At 40.3% G+C, this 27,466-nt stretch overlaps 2 protein-coding genes across 2 annotated transcripts in view; one reads left to right on the top strand and one right to left on the bottom strand.

The window, feature by feature from the left end:
• LOC103461782 (poly [ADP-ribose] polymerase 4-like) overlaps positions 1–23,644 on the top strand; it is a 55,264-nt gene extending 31,620 nt beyond the window's left edge. Inside the window, 34 exon segments of the mRNA XM_017303693.1 lie at positions 2,319–2,397; positions 2,469–2,524; positions 2,526–2,565; positions 3,122–3,280; positions 3,526–3,663; positions 3,740–3,910; positions 3,982–4,133; positions 4,216–4,347; positions 6,823–6,921; positions 7,043–7,226; positions 7,325–7,466; positions 8,094–8,242; positions 8,325–8,453; positions 9,096–9,182; positions 9,250–9,366; positions 9,368–9,427; positions 9,608–9,745; positions 10,522–10,711; positions 11,287–11,357; positions 12,883–13,070; positions 13,155–13,254; positions 14,907–15,074; positions 15,241–15,321; positions 15,400–15,480; positions 15,554–15,649; positions 15,722–15,832; positions 16,261–16,296; positions 18,062–18,112; positions 18,925–18,969; positions 19,186–19,227; positions 19,810–19,866; positions 20,391–20,478; positions 20,711–20,843; positions 22,378–23,644. Coding sequence (XP_017159182.1) covers positions 2,319–2,397; positions 2,469–2,524; positions 2,526–2,565; positions 3,122–3,280; positions 3,526–3,663; positions 3,740–3,910; positions 3,982–4,133; positions 4,216–4,347; positions 6,823–6,921; positions 7,043–7,226; positions 7,325–7,466; positions 8,094–8,242; positions 8,325–8,453; positions 9,096–9,182; positions 9,250–9,366; positions 9,368–9,427; positions 9,608–9,745; positions 10,522–10,711; positions 11,287–11,357; positions 12,883–13,070; positions 13,155–13,254; positions 14,907–15,074; positions 15,241–15,321; positions 15,400–15,480; positions 15,554–15,649; positions 15,722–15,832; positions 16,261–16,296; positions 18,062–18,112; positions 18,925–18,969; positions 19,186–19,227; positions 19,810–19,866; positions 20,391–20,478; positions 20,711–20,843; positions 22,378–22,588 — 3,781 coding nt within the window. The 3' untranslated portion in view covers positions 22,589–23,644.
• A 942-nt stretch (positions 23,645–24,586) lies between these two features.
• Positions 24,587–27,466, bottom strand: part of ttn.2 (titin, tandem duplicate 2) — a 228,210-nt gene continuing 225,330 nt past the window's right edge. The window contains exons 250-251 of the mRNA XM_017309405.1: positions 27,102–27,389; positions 24,587–25,892 (exon numbers count right to left, since the gene is read on the bottom strand). Of these exons, the coding sequence (XP_017164894.1) occupies positions 25,600–25,892; positions 27,102–27,389 (581 nt within the window). The 3' untranslated portion in view covers positions 24,587–25,599. The remainder of the gene's footprint in view (positions 25,893–27,101; positions 27,390–27,466) is intronic.

Raw genomic sequence — 27,466 nt, 5'->3', positions numbered from 1 at the left:
TCAGAAGTACAGAATACATGTTTTGATCATACATTACAGACACTTCTTCATTGGCCTGTGTATTGTCACTTTATAATCACTTATCACTTATAATCATCATTTAATCCTTATTCGGTATACTGTTATTTCTCAGGCCTTTATTCCATTTTTCTGCGTATACCTGGACAGATCTCACATACCCATACCAAATTCCTCGACAGTTCACTTTAGTTTCTTTCCTGTTGCTAGATTTAYTTTATCGTTTATTGACCACCAGTGATCTTCACTCATCACCTGCTGCGCTTCCTAATCGTCATGTGTTTCACATAATGTGTTGATTTTTCACTGTTCAGCGTCGGATTCTCTGTTTTTATGCCATAATTCACATCTAGTTCGTCGCTCCGTTTTATGTCCCGCTTCTGTTTCAGAGTTTTGCGGAATGTGCGCGTCGTTTTTTGTTTTTTTTACACCCTAAGGTACAGGGTGTATCGATGGGAAAAAGGCAGACTGACATAAACCTTTTAAAACAACGGAAACAATTTCGGTATCCTGATTATTGAAATTTAAAAGTGCTGTGGTACCATTGTTCTATCACACCCGTTTCATACCGGACCACTTACAGCACCGTGTTAACGCTATMAAATGAACGCTCTCTATCGTGGTATCACCCATGGAGGGATTTCTTTATTTAAATGGGTTCATTTTTCAGAGGGATACAAAGTGAGGGTATCGTGATTTTAGTAATTACATGTTTATAAGAGCGATTTTCTGTTGTCCTTCCCTCGAAGCGTGCAGCAACCAGACGGAAATAAAACACTTCTTAATATAAGTTGCCGCTTTGACATGATCACAGCACTGCCAAAACATATGTACAAAAATCCTCAATAAAACATGAAATATTTTAAAATCAGACTCCAGACAAAGTGAATCACAGCAACGTCATCAGCCGGTGTAACGCTGACCTGATGGTGAAGCTACTAGCAGGAATGGAGCTGCGCCAAGAAGCTACAAACACTGAATAGGAGAGCTGCCATCGATACAGTTGCAGCCAAGCATGTTTTAATGTTACACAATACAGTTTTAGCAAGTTGCTCAAAGTCTAAACTGGTATTGTTGTGCATATAAGGTGTAAAGTTTACCTTCGACCAAACGCCCCCCAGAGGAATCCCAGCGCCCCCCTTCTGTAAAAATTTCCGCCAGCGCCCCCTGCCGCACTCTGAACCCCCCCTGGGGGGCAGTACCGCCCACATTGAGAACCGCTAGATTTAACAGTTGTAGCTGCTGATAAAAGTGACAGAGGACACAGATATGGGAAGTGCGGAAGCCCCTACTGTATCAAATCGACAGAGAAATAACAGAGTTGGCCATTCTAAGGTAAAAAGCCAGCGCACAGCATTCATGTTTTTAGTTTTTTTTCATCCAGACGGCTTCCCGCGCCCCCCCCCTAAGGAGCGCGCCCCACAATTTGGGAACCTCTGTGTTACAGGATTAAGCTGCTGAAAAAAGTGGGGGAACAAAGGGCACAGATCCAGTGCAGGAGCCCCTGTTTTATCAAATCGAGATAAAAATAAAAGAAAGTTGGCCACTCTGAGGTATAAAAAGTAAAACAAAAAACATTCTGGGAAAATACAACCAAATCAAAGACGCAAGTCTGGCACTACAGGGAGAAATGTCTCATGGTCTTTCAGTGGCGGAACAAGTCAGCATCCGGTCGGGGGCGGGGCTAATGACCGGGCCTTATACCCAAATAATAAAGCTCATGATAATTTAACTTTACAACATCAACATCGGAGCTTACAAGTTTCACCACCACAGAGAGAGACTATGTAATTCTGAAATCCATCTGACATGAAGTACAACAAACCAAGAGAACAACAGAAACATCAGGCTGCTGGTCACTAACGATGAAACAACACAAATTCAAATCAATTCGAAAATTGTTGTGAAAAAAATTATTACCAAGCACTGTTCAGGTAAAATCACTCAATCAGGTTTATTTATGAATTGTGCACAATACTGAGAGCTCTTAGGACAATCAATAATGAAGCAGATCTGAATGAAAAGCTCCGCAGGCAGCTTTTCATCTAGATACCTGGTATAAATACCAGGATAAAAGATCCAAAACAAATGGGTGAGACAGTCTGGTTCTCATGCAGCTGTGGGAATCAAGTCCCAACCTTGTACATGTAACCCACATAACTTCAGCTTTGGTGGGAATATACAGAAACTTAGAATAAACTTATAGCAATATAACTAGCAAGTGTGAACTTATTGTGACTTTCCACTTCAGCAGCAAGAAATCAAAACTCATTTAACCCTCAACTCATTAATTTACCCAGAATCTACAAGGAGTCGGTCTCTGCTCTCCCGACGTTCCCCGATGATTTCCAGGTGGCGAAGTACTCCGTTTTCGGACAGGTGAGGGAAAAGTTTTATCCTCCATTTCTGTTTTGACGCTGGGATTCGTACTGATGGAGGTTTGTCTGCAGGAGAACGGCAGCAGGTTTTGCGTGTTGGAGCTGCAGAGCGCCAAAGGGGAGCAGGGACCGTGTGGCCAGATACCGGAAGGACGACATGGCGTCGAAGGTATGAAACCATAAAGATTAATGTCTATGTATGAAACCATTAAGACATCAGACAGACAGATTATGAGCTTCATAAATATTTATAATTTATGAGCATAAATAATACATTTTTATTATTTCTTATGCTAAGAAAATAATAAATGTTGCAATAAAGTCCTAAGTTATGACTATTCTCGTATTTTTACAACTTTATTGTTGTGTTATTACAAGAGTAACGTGTTATATTACTTCTTAATTCTCGTAATGCTATAAATTTGTTCTTGATTGACTTTATTCTCGTCCAAGTTTATTCTTGTAATTTAATTTTTTATTAGTATTGTCCTAATTCTCCATCCTACTGTCAGGGCTTATGTGTGCTAAATGGATACATAGGCCTGTCCCGATAACACATTTTGCTGGGTGATTAATTGTCCCAGAAATTATTGCGATAAACGATATTGTTTATTGCGACAAGCCTATGGATACGGTAACATTTTCAGTAGGATTACAAGCAGGTTTTCCTTTAATATTTCTGCTTTTTGTTGGAAGAAAACAAATCTGTAACTGTTTTTCAACAGAAGGCAGCTGTGATGGATCAGCTGGTGTTCCTGTCCACCTCAGAAGAAGCTGTGGACGTTTACAAGGTCCTGAGTGAAGAACTGGAGCGCTCTGAGCTGCAGAGGATGAGCAGCTTACCTGCTGAGGCGCCACACCTGGGCTCCGCCCCCCTGGAGCAGGTCTGATACACACTGCATCACATGTGGCATTGTGTGACTGTTTGTGTGTGAAAAATTAATCATGCATCAGCCAAATGTGTCACCATGAAACAGCTAAAATCTCATTACCTAAGAATGATTTTGTTTAATAAATGCGATGAACATATTTTGTACCACCTATAGACCTTTTTTAACTTGTTCCAGGAAGCATTATATGTCACCTTCTGACCTTGATGTTTCTGATCTTCTTTCTGAATGACCTTCAGCTGCTGTTGGAGGAGAAGCTGAACTCCGATGAGTTGTCCCCTGACGTGGCGACATTTGTGGAGTTTCTGTGGACCGAAGCTCACGGTTGCCTTGGAAACATCCTCAGAGTCCCCATCTCCGGTCTCAGCCTGAACGATGTGGGTTTGCACCGATCTGCAGTCGGATCAGGGTCAGATCCGAGGCTCCGTCCTGATGAAGCTGTTGCTGTTTCAGGTGAGCAGAGCTGAAGGCCTTCTGCTTCAGGCTCAGAGGAAACTGAAGGAGGGAAACGAGGATAAGGCGTCGTCCCTCCTGGACGAGGTTTTCTTCCTGCTGCCTCACCAGGAGCCCAGACCTCAGTCACCTACAGCCAGGTTTCTGTCTCAGAAGCTGGACCTCTGTCAGGTAACACCAACCCACAGCTTTATGTTGGGATGTTAGGCTCTACTGGGAGAACTTAACTGATTTTCCTCCAGTTAATCCGAGATGTTTTGAATGTGAGCGAGATGACCATGAACAACCCGAAGCCGTCCTCTGTGGGGAAGTACCGCGCTCTTCGCTGCGGCATGGAGGCTGTTCCCCGGGGCAGCTCAGAGTTCCAGAACATCGCCGCCCTGCTGGCTGACAGGTCCATCTTTAAAATAAAAAACTACAGATCCTGACCACAAGCCTTTCTGGAAAGAAAACAACAAACATCTCTGTGTTTTCAGCCCAGTGCAGATCCAGCAGATCATGCATGTCAGCAGAGCGGTGGAGCTTCAAAGGTTTCAGAGCGAGATCGGGAATGTTACCCCCCTCCTCCATGCATCCAGCCCCAGCAACTTTGTAGGAATCTTGTCCAGGTGAGTCTCAGCAGAATCCTGAGACATAGAACACAGTTTACAGCTAGTAGATACTGAAGATTTTAAAATGCCGTAACAGGGAAGAATCATGTGCCCTACATTTATTGTGATAAGTTTCTTATCATAGTAAGAATTTTGATTTATCATTGTCATGATAAATTCCAGTTAATGTTTAAAAAAAAGTTCCTATTATTGGGATTGTTGGTTTTACTATTTTTTCCACTGTTTGTTCAATGAACGCATCAATAAATTAGAAAATACAACTAAATGCAGTTTTTATCTTAGTGATATAAATCACACTTCTCTATGTAAGTGGCGTACTAAAGAAACATATTAGTGTTTTTCAAGAGCAGGACTTGTGTTTGTGGGGCTGTGATAAATAGGCCCATCATAATACTAAATTAATTAATCTCATGATAAAATAAAGTAAGTTTGATCATTTCCAATTGAACAACAATTGTAAAAGAGATTCTCTCCGTCAATACTGTTGAAAAGGTGCAATTTTCAAATACACAATCAATAAAATGTGTTTTAAATTTACAATAGTCCTATCTGCTACTTTTGCCTGTTTTTCCCGCCTAATCAGAATAATATATTTTTTTTAAATGCAATTTTGGTTATAGAAACTTAATAATCCATTTTTTTTACTGTTTTTGTTTTTTATTCTTAAATTCTTTTCCAGTTCCAGTGTGAAATATTCTTTAGAAATTTATATTGTTTTTTTTTTTTATCTTTCAGTGGGTATACATGGATTAATATGCTTTTGTAACATACAACTCACAGCATTGTGAGTTGTATGCAAAAGCTGAATGGCCTCCTTTAAGCGTACGGAGAAACAATCACCTGATGATCCTGATTTATAAAACTCCACTCGGCTTGGCTGCAGCTACTTAAACTCTCTCTGTTATTTCCCATTCTTTACACTCTAACATTTTTCTCTTGCATGTTCCATGTGTTCGAACTGAAAAGGGGAAGCAAACCTTCAGTGTGATGCTCCTCCAGCCTGGAATCAGCTCCAGTCTGAATTCAAGATGTCGGAACTGATTTCATTGGATTTATTTCGAGCGGTTCTTAAAAACATGTAACGTGATTCTATTAACCAGTGTCATCGCTTTAAAATAGTTTTGTTTGTTTTATACTGGTGTATATATATTAATTAGTTTTATTTTGTAACCAAGTTGCTGTGTATTGCAGACTTCTGCTCAGGTCCCGCTTGAAAATGAGATCTGGATCTCAACGGGTTTTCCCTGGTTAAATAAAGGAAATAAATAAAAACAAATATTATTGTTTAATGCAATAATTTCTGAGACAGGCTTAGTGACACACAGCAATACAGTTACCTAAGAAAAGCAATAAAAAGTTCTTATTGTCACTTTTATTGTAGTCACAGTAATAATATGATAAAAATTTTAAGTCTGTATCGTCCATCTGTAATCAAATCATCCTGTGTCCTTTGTCTGAAGTTTAAACTACACGAATGGCATCAAAAAACATCAGCCAATAACAGCAATGATGGAGTAAAATAACTCAGTTTTCCAATCAAACAAGAACAACCTGATTTAAAACACACTGAAGGTCACATATTGAAAATGACTAGATTGGAAATCAGTGGAGAGCTCGCTTCTGCTGATCAGCTAATGCGCTAATAGCAGAACGAATATTTAGCTGGTGCTCTTGATAACTTTGAAAACATTTATTGCACTTGGCTTCCCCTAAATAATTTTTTCTGGATAAATTAAAAAGTTCTAATTTTCTTGACTGTTTTGTAAACTTTCAATTGAGTAAAGTTCTACATCTGTGTTCAAGTTTGTTTTTTGGCTATTAAGAATTCCTAAAGAAGTTAGAAGTTTACATTCATGCTCTTAAGTATGCGCTTTGGAATTGGTATAAGCTTTAGAATTAGCAGAACTAATGTTTATGATTAGTGCCTTGGGGTTAGCGCAACTAACTTTTTAGCTGGTGGTGCCCACCACTGTTAGAAAAGAATAATATAATCATTGGAAGCTTTAAAGAGAGTTTTCAGGACTTTCTCTGCTTTTCTCAAGTGCATCACTTTGTCAAACATTTATAAACTGAGCACTATGACTTAAAAATAGTCTTCCAAGATTTTAAATCAATTTTTAAAAAAATATTTTACTCACTTAAAAAAAAAAAAAATTACATTTCAATGTAATTTCAGGGTTAACTCGCATTCAAGAATTAACAGTCAAAATAAACAGAAGCCGTAAAGCACGCTTGTCAAACAAAATGGGTGAAAACAAATTCAGATTTTCCACCAATTAAATTTTCAAAAATAGATAATTTGTTTTACTGCCCTAGATAAATTCTCAGACCCCTGGATCAGTCATTTAATCCATTCACCGCTATCAGAACATAGTAATCTCTGGATTAAAATAGAATTTTGCATCTGATTGCTGAATATCTTATGTTTTGTTTCATTTCAACACAAGTTTGTTTCTGTATCTGGTTCCACAGAGGTCTACTGCTTCCCCGTGCTGTAGTGGAACAATTTGGGATTAAGAGAACGGACGCCGGGAACCTTGGCAGCGGGATTTACTTTGGTGATGCTGTGAGGTTGGTTTGTAAACAAACTTCATCCATCTTGTATGTTTATTGGTGTGAAAATGACAATGTTGGAACAGTTTCAGATGTTCCAGTTGGCCTCCTGAGCTCTAGACTCTCTCTGTGTTCTCAGCACCAGTCTGAGGTACGCCCACCCCAGTGAAACGGACGGATCGCGCTTCCTGCTGGTCTGCGATGTGGCTCTGGGGGTTTGTAAGGACCTTAATAAAATAGACCAGACTCTGACCGAGGCTCCTCCGGGCTACCACAGCGTTCATGCAGTCCGACGTGCCATCAACCCAACATCTGATTTTGAGGTGGGAACAGAAGCTGCATATCCATCCAACTTTATCAGCATGTTAAAGTTCTTCTACGCACTGAAGAAACTGAGTTCTGTTTTCTGTCTGCGCTGCAGGATGATGAGTATGTGGTTTTCTCTCTTGACCAAGTGAAGATGAAATATGTAGTTCAGTTCAGAGTGGAAGGAGACGAGCAGAAGGACTTCAGTCCGGACATCAACCTGACTGCAGAACCCATTGAGCCTGAGAAGAACCTAGGTGAGCTGCAGATACCTGACATTAGGTCGCCATGACGACAGCACATAGCTCTTCTTCCTGGATATGAATGAATGTCTCCGTCTTGAGATTAGTATTCTGGAGCTAGGAAACTATTTTTTTTACACATGTAATTCTTGACTTTAAAACCAACGAGTTCAGATGAGTTTTTAAAAATAGTTACCTGATAAATGTCGCAGTAACCATAAGTCTATAAATAATTTTGTAATTAAGAGGTATTAGTGTCGCTGGTGCTGTGGTGGCGCAGGGGCAAAGCACAACCCAGGACCTTGGTCCTGGTGCCAGTGGTCGCAGGTTTGATTCCCAGCTTGGTGACATTTGCCGCATGTCTTCCTCCTCTCTGATTACCCTGCTTCCTGTCAAACTACTTTCAAATAAAGGCCACTAAAGCCAACAGAACCATTAAAAAAAAGGTGTTGGTGTTTTTTGCTTTGGGTTCATAGCAAACATTGACCTGTGATAATTAGTCATCCATCCAGTTTCTGGAAAAAATAAAATTAAACATGAAATTCAGTATTTTTGATGTCTTTAACCAGTTTTTATTTTTGTGTAGTATCTGCTTTTTTGCTTTTAAACACATTCACATCTAACAAGCCACTCTGTCTGCAGATCTGACTTCAGAACATGTAGAAGAAGATCTAGAAAACGTGAAGAACCCTCTGAAGCGCATTAAAGCTGGTCTGTTGGACAGGTCAGGCCAGCAGCTCCCCCTGCAGGCCGTCTATGTGAAGTGCAAACTGATGGATCTGCTCTCCCAGGTTGGAAAGAGAATCCCCTGGATCAGCTTGGTGTCACACTAATCCTGGTTCTGGTTCTGATTCAGGCTTTTTCCTCTGTCAGGTCATCATCTTTCAGAAATACACCAATCAGAGCTCAGTGCCCATCGAGGCGAAGTACGTCTTCCCGCTGGACTCGGCTGCCGTGTGTGGATTTGAAGCTTTCATCAATGGGAAACACGTGGTGGGAGAGGTAATCTGAAGCTGAATATTTAGATAAATATTTCACAAAGCAAAATACAACCTCATTTAGAACTGGACAGAGCTGACACAGTTCAACCCACTGTTATTATTTACTATTATTTTCAGAATACAAAACAATAGGAAATAATTCATTCCTTTTAATGGGAGGAATGGCGCAGGGGTTAAGCACAACCAACATATGTAGACCTTAGTCCTCAACGTGGCTGTCGCAGGTTCGATTCCCGGCCTGGCGACATTTGCTGGATGCGTTTCCCCCTCTCTCATTACCCACCTTCCTGTCAAATAACTATCAAATAAAGACCACTAGAGCCAATAAAACCTTAAAAAACAAAATCTGCAGACCGTGACAGGTTTTTTAAAAAAATTAATCGTCAGAATCATTGATACCTAAAATGATCGTTACTTGCAGCAGTAATTGAAACCCACTCCACAAAAAACTTTTTTATACATAAAGACTTTAGGCACCAATGTGTGCGGAAAGTTCTGTAGATAATATGACCTTAACTCTTGGTTGGGACTCTTTTGCATCAACTATTGCATCAATTATTGCATCAATGCGAGGTTTAGAGGAGTTTCAATGGAAGCCCAGCTTCGTTTTAATTTGACCGTTCTGCTGTGTGTTTGTTCTCAGGTGAAGGAGAAGGCGGCGGCTCGTGAGAAGTACAGGGAGGCGATAGAGAAAGGCCACGGAGCGTACCTCATGGACCAGAGCGCACCTGTATGTCCAGCAACATCCTGATGGTTTCAGGAAAGTATTACAGCCTCTGATTGGTTCCTCTCTGCAGGATGTGTTCACCATCAGCGTGGGCAACCTGCCGCCCGGCGCCACCGTCCTCATTAAGGTGACCTTTGTGTCAGAGCTGGTGGTCAGAGACGGGAGGATCCTGTTCTCCCCTGTTCTCGGTGGAGATGCCCTTTGAGATCTCTAGTCTGACGTGCATCACTCATCAAGTCAAAATTAAGGTGATGTTTTCAATAAACACAATCATATCATCTGCATTTTGTTACATTATCTGCAATTTAATAAATTTCTATAGATTCATGTTTATTTTTTACAGTTTTTTTTGTTTTTTAAAGTGAATCTTCATTGTCATCCAGTTTTTATTTTTATGCAATTCATTTTGTTTGTATTCTGTCGTCCAGAGGATGGACCGTAAGGCGGTGGTCAGTGTTCTGCCGGGTCAGGTCATGGGGTCAGATGGTTTCCAGATGTCTGTCACTCTCTCTGAGGTTCATCTTCCCAGAATGTGGGTGGAGAAACACCCAGACAAGGACAGCCAGGTCTGTTTGTCCTTCCCTCTTCCACACTAAAGGCCTTTTTGCACTGCATGGCCCAGTCCTATTATACTCCGGCCCTGGTTGTTTTTCATTGAGCGGAGTACAACTTAGTTTATAGTTTAGTTTATTTTTAACAAATTTAACAAGTTCCATAATCAACTTACAAACAAATTGTCTTACCCCACTTAAAACAGATCATGGCTGTGAAAGAGGTGAGTGAAACAGTTCTCCAGCTTATAGAGGGAGCCTGGGAACATACAATTCATTTTTAATATTATAAAATTTAAAACACAACAAAAGCACATCGTTCATTCATTCCACAAACCATCCCTATACAACACAGACTGTTACCTCTGAACAGTAATCCGACTGTTCAGAGGTAACAGTCAGTAACAGTCAACTGAACTCGGGTATATAAACAAAACAGTTTATTATTTGTTTTTTAAAAGTGGAGATGAGTTTCAACCCTTTTAATCTGTGGAACAAACCCACAGTTGTTCCACAGGTTGTTCCAAACCTGTGACTCCAAACTATCTCCATCTGGCGGGGCTGATTGGAACCACAGCTCCAGGGAGCGGGACGGAAGAGCTAATGCAAAACCGCTCAGCCCAGCTTTGAAGCCGGGTCGGCCCTGGTCGGGTCGGCCCAGGCTTGGCTGTGCAGTGCAAAAGGGGCTAAAGAGTCCCAGGACTGACCTCTGAGGAACTCCAAATATAATTCTATTTATAAACTGTTCCTAAGCTTATTCATTAAGTGAATTAACCTTTACTCTGCTGCAGGCCTGCATGCTGGTTTTCTACCCAAGCTTTGAGTTTGACTCCAGCTCTGAAGGCAGTGAAGTTGTTCTTTTGCTGGACACGTCTGAGTCCATGAGGGGAGAATCATTCCAGCTGGCCCAGAAAATCGCCCTGCAGGTTTTAAAGAATCTGAAGAACGACGTCAAAATCAACATTGTTTTGTTTGGAACAGGTTGGTATAAGAGCAGAGAACTGGTCAGAACTGAACTCTGACTCATTGTTCAATTTTGGGACTGGATATTATTTAAATCATCCAAATCAAAACGTGAACCAGCTTTACGTTTCAGAGACTTTTCACAAACTGTTTCCAGGAATGCACAAATCACTTTCAAACTAACAGCTTACATTCATTGAACATGGTTTTTAATTTCCAAGGACTTGCAATATACTTTTCTTGAACTTGCAAGTTGCCATCCTGGAAGAAGTTCATGTAACTTTCAACATGCAAGGTGTACTTTCTAAAAGTTTCCTGTAAATTAAATGTAGAAAAGACCTTATTTTTTCCTTGAGATGCTTCTTTAAGTTACTTAAAATGACTCCATAGGAAAGTACAGACTATTTGCTATTAATTCTGAAATATCTTCATTCCCTTCAGTTATTTTCTGCATCTGATTTTTCACCTCTAAAATTAAAACTATTGTTGCTTTTAATAAACTTTTACACTTTATCTGTTGAAGTAATTTCTGAACTGATCTTCATCAACCTGGCTTTGTTTTTCTCTTGATTCGTCTTGTTTTTAATTTTCAGATTACAAAGAAGCTTTCCTGACGGCTCAGAAGCTAGACGAGGCTCAAGCTGAAGCCAAGAAGTTCATCAAGGTGAGTTCAGACTCTATGAGAGGGGAGATGTTACGGCCCGGCTCGGATGGCCACAACAAAAAATAGGGAGGACACGGCAACCAGAAACATTTTTAAGCCCTTCAGAGGCATTTATTAAAAATGGTTGTCTAGGGGATAATGGGCAGCAGCCCAAGACGTAATAAACCAGGCTCCCTCAGCATGGACCTTCCCCAGTCATGGACCCGGTTGGCCCCCACAGGTCTCAGCCCCCACAACGTGTCAAGCAATCTGCCGGCGCCGCCTCTGAGTCTGGACCTCGGCTGGGCCTGGATCTCCGGGTCGTCTGCACCTGGAGAAATTGCTCAAAATTATAAAAATTTGAGCTTTAAAAAATTTTTTAATGGTTTTTAAAACCAAGCATTTCAGAAATGCTTGATTTTTAGTATTTTCCATTTATCTAACATGCTAACTGTTTTTATATAATATCATGAACTGTATTATAAGCTAAATTGAAATACAGATATGAATTTCATAAAAATCTCAATTTTTAGCATTAAAACTGACTGAACTATTTATATTAATTCTAAGAAATCCTTTAATCTCCATGGCAACCATTCAGCTGCCATGACAGGACAATTTAACAGTCTATTCTAGCTCCATCTCAGAGGCATAGCTCCTCCTAAGAGATGTGCCTCACAAAGCATCCCTCCCCTGTGACTCCTCCATTCAGCTCCTATACAAATAACATTTGATTGATTGATTGATTGATTGATTGATTGATTGATTGATTGATTGATTGATTGATTGATTGATTGATTGATTGATTCTAGCCAGCAGCAATTGGCAAATACCTGGTGGAACTGCACATCTGTTGAGCTCATTATACGAGCTGCTTCTCAGTGCAACGCTGGTGAAAATGTTGTGAAAAGGTTAATAGAGGAGTGAGTTTATGAAAAAGCTAGTTTCTTAAAGAGACAGAGGCCCAATTTTAAGGGGTCAAATTAGCAAGTAAAATTTCTTTTAAGTCATATTTAATATATGCAGCATTTTTTGTAATATAGTTATTGGATTGTCCTATAAAATGGCACTATGTGCCTGGAAAACAGATAATACCAACCCTATAACCTTTATTTAAACAGCTGGGTTAATAAGAACAAATTTGTATTTACAATAACAACCTGGTGGGAGGGAAGAACACAGGAAAATAAAGAGTAATGAATCCAAAACTGTACAAAAAATAAATCCTTTGTTACAAATAATCAAACATACACTAAAGAATTATAAGTTATTGTGTTTCATGCAATTTTTCTTATTTCTTATTCAAAAGGGATATTAAATTATTTATCTGCATCTTTTAATGTATTTCTAATTTTGTCTAAAATGGCTGAGGTGGCTAATTTAAAAATCTGCAAAATGTCCCAGTTCCTTTTATCTGATTAATCGATTAGTCATCAAAGTAACTGATTAAACATTTAATTACTAAAATAATCATTAGCTGCAGTTCTACTTGGAGTTAAAATGTATTTCCAAATTTTACCAATAATTCTCTTCTGTCTGCTGTTAGAGCTGCTCTTCAGTAGGGGGCAGCACTGAGCTGTGGCGGCCTCTCCGGACGCTCAGCCTGCTGCTGCCGTCCGCCGGCGTTCGAAACCTGCTGCTGCTGTCGGACGGCCACATCCAGAACGCGGCGGCCACCCTGCAGCTGCTCAGAGACAACGCCCAGCACAGCCGCCTCTTCACCTGCGGTTTCAGGTGAGGAAGGTCTCCATCCCTCGCTTCCTTTTCATGTTTAGTTTCTCTTCAAACCAGGTGAAGTGGTTGTGTTTGTCATTTCAGCTCCACAGCCAATCGCCACATGTTGAGAGCCCTGGCGCAGGCAGGGGGCGGGGCTTATGAGTTTTTTGGCTCTAAAGCGAAGCACACCTGGGCTGATAAGGTAAAACTTTATAATTTACATGAAAAAAAAAATCATATCCAGCCCACCATAGCTTTTTCATCCTTAAAAAGTATTACATTCATGTATTAAATTAAATTCATGTAAAGCCAAGGCTGAGGGTGTAGAGCTGGTCCAGTGTTCCACGACCTGGACAAAAACCACACTGCTCCTCCTGAATCCGAGGTTCGACTATCCGACRGACCCTCCTCTCCAGGACCCCTGAATAGACCTTACCAGGGAGGCTTAAGAGTGTGAGCCCCCCCTGTAATTGGAGCACACCCTCCGGTCCCCCTTTTTAAACAGGGGGACCACCACCCCAGTCTGCCAATCCAGGGGAACTGCCCCCAATGTCCATGCAATATTGCAGAGTCGCGTTAGCCTACACAACCCTACACCATCCAGAGCTTTAAGGAAATCCGGCCGAATCTCATCCACCCCCGGGACCCTGCTACCGAGGAGCTTTTTGACCACCTCGGCGACCTCGTCCCCAGAGATTGGAGGGCCCAACCCAGAGTCCCCAGGCTCAGCTTCCTCAACAGAAGGCATATGATGGTGGGATTGAGGAGGTCTTCGAAGTATTCTGCCCACTGGCCCACAACGTCTTGAGTTGTGGTCAGCAGCGCACCATCCCCAGTATAAACAGTGTTGGTGCTGCACTGCTTCCCCCTCCTGAGACGCCGGATGGTGGACCAGAATCGCCTTGAAGCTGTGCGGAAGTCTTTCTCCATGGCCTCTCCAAACTCCCCCCACGCCCGAGTTTTGCCTCAGCGACAACCCGAGCCGCATGCCGCTTCGCCTGCCGGTACCAATCAGCTGCTTCTGGAGTCCCACAGACCAAAAAGGCCCAATAGGACTCCTTCAGCTTGACAGCATCCCTCACCGAAGGTGTCCACCAACGGCCATCTCCATGGGTAAGCCTGGCCACCAGGCCAACATACCCCACCTCCCATACCCCGCCTCCAGGCCTGGCTCCAGAGTGGGACCCGTGTCCGGGCGAGGGAACCATTATTAGAATTAAAATGTATTCAGGCCACAGCCTGAAGACCCCTTAAAATGGGTCCTGGTTCCTCACCCAGGACCTGTCTGCCTTGGGTGACCCTACCAGGGGCATAAAGCCCCAGACAGCATAGCTCCTAGGAACACTGGGACACTCAAACCCCTCCACCGCGATAAGGTGGCAGCCCAAGGAGAGGTTGAGTTCTTGCAATTCTGCAAAATCAGTAGATGCCTTCATTTTTTCACACTAATTCATAATTGTATGTTTATTGAAAAATTTCCACAAGAATTGTCAAAATGTTGGTTTTAAGTTATGCTAAATCCCTCCTGTAGGTGGCAGTATTTCTTAGTTTCATGACACTCCTGCTTGTCTTACTTGATGTCAATTTACAGTCCATTCTAGATATGGAGAGCAACAAAAAGTCAAATTAATGTCATACATATGCACAAATATGGCAAAATTCCTTGTAGATATTTCTAAATTGGCACCACAAAATTTCAGAAACAGGAAGGGACTGTTTGATGTGAAAAGATGTTTAATATTAAAAGTTTGCCCTAGAAAATCTCAAACTTAGCAGGACTCATTATGAAGATTAATTTTAGTCTTGTCAGTAGAACTGGAGACGTTGTGACACCTGAACATGCTGTGGTTGCAGGTGGAGCGCCAGGTGAAGCGCATGTCGTCTCCCGGCTGCAGCTCCATCTCTGTGAAGTGGCAGCAGTCCAACCCCAGAGCTCCTCCAGTTCAAGCCCCGAAGCAGCTGAACGCTCTGTTCAACGACTGCCACACGCTGGTTTACGGCTTTGTGCCCCACTGCACTCAGGTATTCAACTGGTTCTTCTTCTCTGCTTTACCTGCTGGGCCAGGTGGATCGTTGATCAGAGAAATGACAAAGGAGAGTTCAGTTGATTATGAACTGTTCTGGTTATGAAGTGGCTGCAACTAACGATTAATGATAATAGTAATAAAATCTGTGATTTTTCATGCAGGCGACTCTTCTTGGAGATTTGCGTGGTCAGGAGCTTCAAACCATGGTGTCAACAACAGAGCTGCTAAAGACCAGAGGAACGGTACGGCTGTTCATTATCTGTATAAACACATTGAAACATGAAAAACAATCAACCTCAGCTGTGGATGTGTTGTTTTAGTTTCTTCATAAGCTCACAGCGAGAGCCCTGATCAGAGACTACGAGGATGGAATCCTAGATTCTACCGAAGCTGAACACGAGGTCAGCATGCGTGTCACCTTTGACCTCAAATCAGAGCTAAACTTTGTTGAAACTCCTGTTTTTGTGTTTTCAGGGTAAAAAAGCAGAGCTGAAGTCMTTCATCATCRAWCTGAGCAAAGAGTTCTCCATACTGTCTCAGTTCACCAGCTTCGTGGCCATCGAAGARAGGGTCTGTTTGTTTTCATGTCACATTTAGAGTTGTATTTTTGAATCAAACCAAAGTAAATTTTTCCTGKTTTAGGATTCTGGGAWGCCAGATGATGGCGTCACAGACATCCCAAAGCTGATCGCAGAGGAGGATGTGGACTTCTTGCCAAACATCAACTGGAGTCTTCCTGAGGACAATGAAAAAGTTAGGATATTTTTGTTCTGATATTTTTTAAAAATCACTATTTTACAGTTGAGTAAGGCTCCCTTCTAACTTGATTAAACCATGTTTCAATGTACATTTGCTCTCTGAGAGGCCAGAGAAAAGAAAGTGTCCTAAGTGTTGATCCTTGAGGGACACCACATATTTTTGACACAGCTATAACCACACAGTTACTCTTTATAACTTACATAATCAACCTAAATTCAGTTGATTGGATTTGATTTGGAAAGACGCCTGCCTATATAAGGTCCCACAGTGGGCGATGCAGGTCAGAGGTCARACACCAACCATGAAATCAAGGGAAGTGACTGTTGACCTCAAAGTCTTTCTGGTTTACTTCAGATTTTGTTACACAGAAGAAATAGTTGACAGAAATACTGRCACTTGAATGCTGTGTTTGTCTGTTGCAGATGGCGGGTTATCGAGCTTCCAGTGACACCGAAGAGGTAAGAAGGACAGAGTTTCCATCACTGTTGTTGTTTCAGCTGCTTCTTTACAGTTTGTTACTTTAGGCCATTATTTCTAAATCCCTAGAAAATGACATGTACAGCAAACTAATAGATGTTCATGCTATATGTGTTTACTTGTCAGATATTCTCAGGGTGTCCACGTGAAAGACCTTGGAAACTAGAAGCGTAAACGTAGAAAACCTGCATCTAGAAGTACCTATATGGAAATGGTACAAACATGCTACTTATAGGTAGAATATCATAAAGTTAATTCATTTTGTAATGCCATTCAAATATTGAAATTTGTATATTATATGCATTGCACTCTAATCAGGTAATTAACTCAAAACACCTTCAAATGTCTTTAAATTGTCTCTCAGTCCAGTTCTGCTTTGTATAAAACTGCTGATGAGGCATCTTSCTYTGGTTCAGCTTGGAAGTGGAAAAAGTGGAGTGAAAAGTAAAAAAATCCCACAATCCTTAGATCAGAAGTAATCCAGTTATGATGTCAACAATGTAAGTATAATTATAAAAACTATGTCTATAAAATAGCTCAAATGCAAAGCTATCGATGAGGACAAGAGCGATGAGAAGAGGATAAGCTCTTCCTCTTTCAGCTGTCAGAGATAATATCCTCRATTTACAAAAGTGGTACCTACAGAATATCTCTGGTGGTCACATAGTTGTGGGACAATTGCGGTGTTTCCATTAAATAGGAAATCCAATTAAAATCACATGTGAATAAATTTGTTCACATAAGTCATTAAAAATCATGYCGGCTCCGGATTTAAACACTTATTTTAGATTTATTCATATTTCAGCCCTGCGATGGTGCTCATCGTCCTCAATAAGACATCTGCATCTTGTTAGGCAATAGAGCAGCAAAACCCTGGAAGCGGCTGCTTAGATATGCAGCATTTTGCAATTTTACAGAAGAAATATGGAGTCAATACTTACAAATGATAAACTCACCTTCAGATGAACAATGTGATGCTGTGAGACCTCAGATGAATCCAGCTGCACATTGTCCAAGGAGGCCAGTGACTAAATAACTCCACTCTTTGAGAGGGGGTGGGCGAGTGTTTCCATGCTTCCAAGTGGTTTGACACAAACCACCTCAACCTSGCACAAAATCTTTTTTATCGAAAATCAAGTTTTTTCAAAATTTTTGCTTTTCCATCCATCCATTTTCTTTCACCCTTGACCCTCAGTGGGGTCAGGAGGGTTGCTGGTGCCCATCTCCAGCTAACATTCCGGGCGAGAGGCGGGGTCACCCTGGACAGGTCGCCAGTCTGTCGCARCCATGCACACACACACTCACCTAGGGGCAATTTAGACAGACCAATTAACCTGACAGTCATGTTTTTGGATTGTGGGAGGAAACCGGAGTAGCTGGAAAAAACCCACCATGCACAGGAGAACATGCAAACTCCATGCAGAAAGACCCCAGGCGGGAATTGAACCCAGAACCTTCTTGCTGCAAGGCAACAGCTTTACCAACTGCGCCACTGTGCAGCATTTTTGTATTTCCATTAAGCAAATTTATTTCTGTGATTCCAATTTTTGTGTTTTACTGACAAATTGATCTTCCCGGTTTGCCACCAAATAAATTCAGGTGGCCCATACATTGCCCAGGCCATGGAGGCATTAATCTCCATGCTCAGTACTTATGGATCTTTCTGGTTTATCTCAGAATTTTTTTAAACAGAAGCAATGATTGCTGAACCTGCTGGGACTTGAATGTTATGTTTCTCTGTTGCAGATGGATTTACATTACTATGATGATATTGTCCTGCCTCTTGTTCCTCCTGGGGTAACGATAAGTTTCCRTTATTGTTTATCTACTTCTTTACAGTTTRTTACYTTAGGCTGTTATTTCTCAGTGCCTTAAAGGTGCATTCAGCAAGCCAACTGGTGTTTACACTGTGTCTGTGGTTTACCTATGACATGCTCTCACACTGAATGCTGTTATTAAAACAAAGTAGGGCTACAGTGATTGTAGTTTTCTGGCCAAAAACTACAATCACCGATATTTAAAAAAAGCATGACTGATTTTGGCCTGTACTGATTTGTTTCTGTACTGAATGTAGCAAAACATTTGCGAAGTCGGCAACAGTAGGTTGACCATTATTAAATGCGGCTCTTTCTCAGATCCTTGTGGTGGTAGAAAAGATTGGTGGATAAGATCGGCGTCACTTGCATGTATTGACCGATTGCCCATCACCAAAAATTAAACAAATCAGGCCGATTAACCTGCACACCCCTTTGTCCCTCTCCTCCACATAGAAGGGAGATCCAATCCCCAAAGAATTGCAGGAATCAAACTAGAAACCTCCCAAAAGTCACAGCAATCTGAGTCCAGACTTGAATGTAATGTGAAGAGCTCTGAAAATGGCTGCACAGACGTCTCCCATTCAACCTGATGGAGCTTGAGAAACACTGGTTGTTGTCACTGACAGATTGATCTTCCTGATTTCTGATCCACTCATTCCTCAGGCCATGGAGACATTAATCTCCCTGCGACATGATCTTTCTGATTTATCTCAGATTTTTTTTTAAATAGAAGAAACAACTGTTTCTTTTATTTAAATACTGGAACTTGAATGTTATGTTTCTCTGTTACAGATGGATGTATATTACTTTGATGCGGAAGGAAGAGTTATTGTTGAGGTAACAAGGAGTTTCAGTCACTGTTGTTGATGTTTTACAGTAGCTACTTATTTACAGTTTGCTACTATAGGCTGTTATTTWTCAGTCCCCTAAAGGTCACAACAGCAAACCAACAGAKGGTATTTGTGGTTTCATTGTGACATACTCTCAGAATATCTCTGACTGACTGYTTTTATAAAAACACTGGGACTTGAATGTTATGTTTCTATGTTACAGGTGGACTGTGCTGAGTGTGACGATGAGGTTGATCATCCTGGGGTRACAAAGAATTTCCATCACTGTTGTTTTAGCTACTTATTAACAGTTTGTTACTGTAGGCCAATATTTCTCCCTTAAAGGCACATGCAGCAAATCAAGTGTTTACACTGCATTACAGTTTTTTTCTGGAATGCAACTTTCTCAAAGTTGAATGCATTTTCTCTATAGCGCCCAAAACCAGGTCTGTTTACATAAATAGGTTTGATGCTTTAGTGCCAACGATCCAGTGAACACAGATCTAAGGACAGGGAAACCATTGRAGCCTTGATATCAGATAGGATTGTTGGATGTTAGTTAAACTATGACCCCTTTCCTGTCTCCTACACAGAAAAGGGAGTTTCAATCCCAAAACTTAGCAGGAAATATGTAAATGTAAAATTAAACTGGGAAAAAGCCGGTCTCTTTTTGCCACCATTGCAGTTATTTAAATAAATATATTTTCTGAACATATGATGCYGGCTTTCTGTTCAGTCTGGTAAATAAATTGCTGCTGCACTTGGAGGCCCTCTAGGGAAAATATTTTTTGCATAGAAGAAATGATTGATAAAATACTGGGACTTGAATGTTATGGTTGTTTTACAGATGATGCCAGACAAACAGAAGCAGAAGTGGAAGAGGATCTTCAAGCTGCAGGAGGCCGTAAGATGTTTGCTCCRTTGTTTAAATCGGTTCAAAGCTCAGGGAAGAAACTTCTTTTATGAATCATTTAAAAAGACTCCATCTATATTTTATATTACAATTTATGCTCTTCTAGTGCAAAATGAGTCCTATAAACCTAATGTCACCTCAACATTGTTGCATATTGTTATTTAATATGTTATCTAAAATTTGATTGTGTGCATTCACACCAACCATGTTTAGTCCCTTGGTAAAACTTTACATTGACTATAAGTGGTAGGATTTTATTTTAACAATACTATAGACAGTGATGTCATTAACGCGTTACTTTAACATGTTTTTCAATAACAAGTAATCTTAACGTTTTGCTGTTTCAAATCCAGTAATCAGATAAAGTTACGTATTTAAGGGTCACTGCGTATCCTTATTCTCTCTGCAGCTGTGGCTCTTCCCATTAACTTGCCCATAATCTCACCAGGCTGATCCTTAACACTGACCGTCTTACTTTAACATCAGGACTTGTGTTAATCTTCTGTGTTCTGCAGGAAGGATGCTGGAAGGTCGATCCTGAGCTGTTGGTTCATATGAATGACGATAAGGATGTGTTTCGTAACATGATCCTGAAGTGTATAGGTAATTATTCTCTGGGTGAACATTACCCTGTGTATGTAAAAGCACCACTGTCTTTACGTTTATTTAGATTTTTATGTAAGAGTTGTTAACATTAAGACATTCATTKATCTTATTTGTACTATTTATCTTCTAGAGAAAGATTAAAATAAACCTGGTGGTTTTAAATCTCAGTCGTCTGGGTTTGCTTGACTCCAGTGTTGAAACTGAACCGTGTTGGATGTTTATGTTAAAGATGCAAAGGTCAACTTAGGCATGCTGAGGCTGGTGACGACTCTGCTGGTTCTGCAGCTGATGAGGGAGGAGAAGCTGGAGGAAGGAAAACTGCTGGAGAGTCTGTTTCACCTGATGGAGCCGACCGGGTCCAGGTCAGAACCATAGACACATGAGAAGAACCCGGCCACACAGACATGAACTCTCACATGGAAATTTAATTCAGTCGGTCGTAAAAGTGATTTTTAAATGACTAATCTGAMCWCAGATTCAGTAGTGGAGTGCTCTTAGCTTAACAGAACACGAATGAAAATGGACCCAAACAGMACCAGAGACGATCCAGGTGGAAAGTAAATCTTTTCTGCAGACCCAGAGGTCCGTCTGTAAGGAGCATCAGGAACTTTTATCTAAACTAGATCACCATGGGAGGAACATGAACACCAGACAGTGAAACGATTCTGGAACATGTTTCTGCGTTTCCCCCTGAAAACCTGCTGAGCCCGGTGGGCGTGGCGCCGAGGCGGTCCAATAGCGACTCACTGTGTTTTTGTATTAAAAGATGTTAACAGGAAATGTAAATTATTACTGGGTAATTACATGTTACTGGAAGAAATTCCTGACATACTTAAACCCAAAACTATAGTCTTAAAAACAACAAATTAAAAAAACACAATTAAAATAAATATCAATTATTTGCACTTCTGTTTCATCCAAATTAAGTCAGCGCCTCCTTAAGGCCCCCCAGGACTTAAAGGCCCCATAAATGTTAATATTTTAACACAAACCACAGATATAGAAATTTAATACTTGTTTGTTCAGAATGACAATGATGTTTAATTTGATTTAATGGTTCAGCAAAGATAAATTAAAAGATTTTAATTTTAAGGACATGGCAAGATCCTTCAATTTTTTTGTAAGTCTGTAAAAGTTCAAAAAACAATCTTCATAGTTACATTGTTTTGCTAYCATAGCTACAGTCTGATGCTGTGAGCTTAATCTTTGTTCACAAATATATCTCAGTAAACTACAGTTTTAACTGATTGCTGTTTAGGTTGGCCAAAAAAACTACTTCTCCTCCCTTAGATTTCTTTTAATCTGTGTTGAAATGCTGTCAGTGGTGCTGATGTGGTGCAGGAAGAAAGGCCCCTAAATCTGTTTGGCTCAAGGCCTCATACAACCTTTGACCGGCCCTGCATGATGAGCTAAATCTGCTGCACTGCACATCTCTGCTGGACACAAAGGGACAAACAGGGAGGTTTAATTTATGTGGCTTTAGTAGCTCTTACATTTCATGTCTGTTGAGTTTTTAATGAGCGCCACAGTTTTAGTCGACTGAGTTTTGTACGCTACACTTTTCAAAATGTGTCCTTATGCCACTGTTTAGTGTGAAAGCTGTGAATTATTTAACATGAGGTTCCTGGTGAATGAGTCARTGCCACACAGCATAATTAAAACAYGGRGATGTTTTCTCATATTTAAATAGTTCTGGTTGTCACACCAACTGGGAGAGGTTGATCGGCTAAAGCCGTTCTTCTCCCTACATTTGGGTAGAGCATATTTACCGATGGTATTTTTTAACTTAAATGCAAAATGCATGTTTTTGCCTTAATTACTAATTRGMGCAGAGATGTGAATGTTTCTTCCAGGTCAGTATTCCTGGCTGATTAACCTGAATGTTTTCTCCTGCAGGTCTGAGCGCTGGCATCAGGTGAAGAAGGCAGTGGACTGGGTSCGCTGGGCCGACCGGCAGTATCCGTACGCCTGCAGSCGGCTGGAGCTCGGTTCAAGCTGGGAGCCTTCCATTCGCCAGCTGCTGAGCCTCATCACTGAGCAGTCTGAAGCTGAATCAGACGACTTCATCGCTGGAGATTCACAGAGAAGTTGCTGCAGTTTTTTCTGAGAGTTCTATAACCATCAGCATGTTTTTTTCCTTTGCTTTTTATCTGCTTCACTTTGTTGAGAAATCTGGTATAAGCATGTGAGATCTGTCCAGGTACACGCAGAAAACGGATTAAAAGCCAGAGAAATAACAGTAAACCTTGTATAATGATTTAACAATGATTATGGTTTGTAACAGGTTAAAATAACCATACATATGCCAATGAAGGAATATCTGTAATATGTAATCAAAAATATATGTTCTGTACCTTTAATCAACTGAGTGTTATAATGCATTGTGGAAAATAAGGGTTAAGTAACTCGATCGCGGCATGTTAATCAATGATTATTAAAGATTGATAATAAATGTGTGAAGAAGAGAGATCATGAAGTAAAATGTTGATTATGTTTTGTGAGGAGTAGGCGGGACCTTACTATTGGGTAGTAACAGACAACTTGGTGTTGTGTGCAAAGAGCTGAGAAGATCCTGCACTGAATATTTTCTTTAAATGACACGAGGAAACATTAAGACAGGAGAGACAGGAAATCTTCACATTTCATCCCCATAAACTATACAAAATTAATCAAATTACACTGACACAAATAAAATTACAAACAAAACTTTTAAAAATCATATACTGTAATTGCACTTTTTTCTTAAACTAATGAGGATAGATTAAATTTTGTTTGTTTGGGATTCTAGTTGAGATAACGTGAGATCATCCCATTTCTTCATGCTGGACATTTTGGTTCAACAGTAACAATACATGAAATTACCTGTAAAATTAGTCACATAAAGTAACATCTAGTCCGAACACATAGAATCGGACTTCAGTAAGATCAATGGGGTTGTGTTTTTATGTTGTTGTGCTTTGCTTTACATATATAAAAAAGCAAAAATTATCTTTACCTATTTGCAGTAACAGTCAATCTAAATTAACATTTTTCACTATCTTTGGCAATAACCTTTATTCATATATCAACAAAATAATCCAAGGTTGTCTTTAAACCTGTGTTCCTCATGTTGGTGATGGGTTTTTGAGTTTTTCTTGACAATCTGAGAATAAAATTGACAAAACCCAAAGTTCTGATCATGTATTTGTTTTAATCACCTCACCTTGTCATTTTTGATGAACCTATGCAAATTAACTGTTAAGGTACAAAATCCAGATATTAAAAAAACCAATGCCAATATAAAASGATTATAGATGGGCATCTTTAATTAACATATTTGTGCACTAAAATTCCTAGAGGTTCCTATCATCTAAACAGGCTCAAATTTGGGAAATTTCCAAAGTGAGCGGATATATCCAAATACTGCCTTGAAATTTAATTTTATTTTAGAGCTAGATAAATCCAGTTTCAACAGAAACAGTAATGCTCAAKAAATAATTTTAAAGCCAACAATTGCTACTTCAGTAATGTATTCATTATTTGCCACGAACAAGAAAATAAAGCCATGGGGTTGTGAGCATGTAAATGGTCAAGGTTAAAAAAAGTTGTTATATTATGGTTCATGGTAGAAAGACACAAAGTCTTGTTACAAATTAAAAAGTGGTCAGACTATGAATGATGGTAAAAAGCCATCATTCTACATTGAATCATGGTAAAAAAAATGTAAAAATCATACTATGGGTTGTGGTAAATAGTTTATAATCTGTTCTCTCTGCTGCCTTCATGTCCCTAAAAAGGACAACCAAACAAATACTTTCAAATTATTTAGTTTTACTTAACACTTATCACATCTAACATAGCAATCAATTAATTGTATTTTTACGTCTTATTTACTTTCCATAACATTTTACTGCCTTTTACGTTATTAATGCGTTGCCCTGCGACAGACTGGCGACCTGTCCAGGGTGACCCCGCCTCTCACCCGGAACGTTAGCTGGAGATAGGCACCAGCACCTCCTGACCCCACTAAGGGACAAGGGTGTACAGAAAATGGGTGGATGGATTATGTTTCTAATGCTGTGGCAGAGAACAATAAAGGACCAAATAACCAGACAGAGACATCCTGTAGTGCTGATGATCATGCTTTATTAAATCAATAATTGCAGAAAAACTCAAGGAGACTGCAAAACACTGAAAGCTACAGCTAACTTCCAACAATCCAACAAAGTGCAGGATGACACCAAAGGACACGGCACGCAGGCGTTTGTGGCTGCTTGTYGTCTCATTGGCGCCACCCTGTGGACCGATGGGTGAACCTCTWCAAACTAACACACAAGCACACTGCAGACCTCCGAGAGGCAGCTCTGCCTCTGAAAACGAGCGCCGGCAGGACTCTGGCCAGGTTGATGGAACGACGGAAGAGTCTGAGCCGACGGTCGTTTTCCAGAATCAGAGCACAAAACAAAAAAAAMCACTTTGGACTCAAGCAGTGCAGGCCGCTCGCACTGTGAGCCTGTCATAGAAATGGCAGTATGACATAATCAGTCGGCACATGAGGTCCAGTCGTCCTGCTTCCATGAGGGTAGATGCAAACAGCACTCAGGATCTCATGCTCCTGTTACAAACTAAAGCGCCGCTCCCTTCGCAGCGGCGCGCTCAAAGTTTTGTCTCCGGTTCATAACATCAACAGGGAGCCTCTCTACCTGTTGAGGCAAACTTAAAGACTTCAACTTATCGTTGAGGCACAGAGTTTAGTTTCCCAGTTTAGCAGGGTATTCGTTCCARCGGAAACTTTCTCCTGTTAAACTATATTTAGTTTCTTTAAGTTTCAGTTAATATTATTGTCATAAATAACAATGCATACATTTCCCATAACCGGTAAACTCGGCTATATACATTATGTACATGTCAAAGAAAAATGGATCAAACATCCTAAGTCATAGTTATCCAATATGGCACATTTTACAACTTTAGACTTTAGTCTAGTTTGGCATAAATTAACGTCAGGTTTGGTACAAAAATAGTTCCTATTTACAAGAATATTCCAGATCCTTATCAAGTAGACTACTGTGTTTCATCAATAAATAAAAAGTCATGAAAGGAGGGAAAAGGGGACATTTGTAATATCAGATTTTTTTTTTACACCGATCGAATGCTGATGTGAACGGTTGCTGAGTCCGATCCGAGCTCATTGGACAGTCTGAGGGTGTAGGCGCCGGCGTCTTCCTCCTTCACCCCTGTGATGATGAGGGTGGTCAGGTCCTCCGTGGTCTCGATGTGGAATCGTCCACCCGTGGACACGTTGATCGTCTTGCCTGAGCGGGACCACTCTATGTGCTTGGTGTCGCCGGAGAACGCACAAGCGACTGTCAGGACTTTGCCAGGTTCGATGCTGATGTCCTCTGGCAAAGCTTCAATTCTCGGAGCAGAACCTGAAAGCGGCAGAGTAATTTAAACTTAACAAGACGGTTACATGAAGATAAAATAAATTCAGATATTTAAATACTTTTAAATTAGACATATGCTTTATTGAACAAGTTAGGAACAAGTTAAGATGTTCACTACATCTTAACTTGTTGATTAAGATGATTTTTGCATAAAAATCATTCTCAGATCATGAGATTTTTTAAGGTAACTTAAAAAAATCCAAATAATCTGCTGCTGGTCACRACCCCCAAACTCAACGTTTACACTTACATATGAAAATGGCTGTAAACATGTGAAATTATTCAACCGTACATCTTTGAAAAGCAGAAGTGGAGCCTCCTGCACAACCAACAAGAATCCAGCAAGTGGTCTCTGGATRGTAAGTCAACAACAAAAGTCTTCTCTTTTCCAGCAGCCATTGTACAGCACATTAGAACAGCCAAATAATGTGCTGGAGCCCTGCTGGGATTGCTAGTTGTAACTGTTTGGGCTTGGCTGTGGCTGCTGATTATCTAGCAGAGGTTTTTCTTCAAACGGCTCATTTTCCAGACACCAAAAAACATAAACTTATTGGCAAAAACAGAGGGTGTTTTTTTTTTTTTTTACGTGCTTGTAATGTTTGAAGTAGTAGCGATGAAAATGGAAGCAAAACAATTTGTAAAATGTGAATTTTGCAGGTTTTCTTTAAGCTATTGAGTCTTGATGTCACTCATAAATTAATCCACAACACTGAAAAGAACTAGAAAAACCAAAAGAAATACGGCAAGATATCAAGAACTGTGGACCAAATTTGATATCATAGATTTTTATACATCATCATTGTTRGAGTCATTAGTCTTAAAAGCAAAAACCAACGCTCTTAGCCTTCAAGATCCAAGACAGTACACTTATTTGAGTATAATAAAAAAAATCATTTCACTTCATTAAACCTTTTTAAGTAAAGTTTCATAGAATTAACCTTTATTCTGAGGGAGATATGGATAATCAAAAAGACCAGTTATCTCTCATTTGGGCCACTAAGGTGCCTTGAGGTTAATGTCAGACATGGTAATGAAATGGCTTTTGATATGGTGTAAGTACATTTCCTGGTTTTAATTGAAGCAGAAACACAAAAACACTTGATTTGCTTAACATTCTTGGCACTTTTGTCAGTGGGATTCTGAAGAAATGACTGACTTGGCAGCTAAAGACTAACAAAGGTTGAAATCTCATACCGATTGCTCTCATTGAGGTTCCCTCCATGTGGGATGTCATTTCTGTGAGACTGCTGGAGCTCATGGCGTACGTCTCAGATGTCATGGAGGACATGCTGGACATTGACATGGTCTCAAACTTCATCTCAGCTGCCATGCTGCTGAAGGAGCTGGACTCCATCATGGATGACATCATTGTCTGGTGGGCAGAGGAGGAAAAGGCCGAAGACTCCTCCATCGTATGGATTTCTTTCTTTGTCATCATAGACGAGGCCTTTGATGACTCCTGGTGACTCACCATCATTGACCCTGTTGAAAATTAGTTGGAACATGAAATACAGAAACCTCATCAATCATTTCTAAATTAACATTCTGAACAAAAAAAT

This window comes from Poecilia reticulata, linkage group LG2 (genome assembly GCF_000633615.1).
Source record: "Poecilia reticulata strain Guanapo linkage group LG2, Guppy_female_1.0+MT, whole genome shotgun sequence".
NCBI classification, from domain to species: Eukaryota; Metazoa; Chordata; class Actinopteri; order Cyprinodontiformes; family Poeciliidae; genus Poecilia; species Poecilia reticulata.
This window is presented reverse-complemented; position numbering and strand designations above follow the sequence as displayed.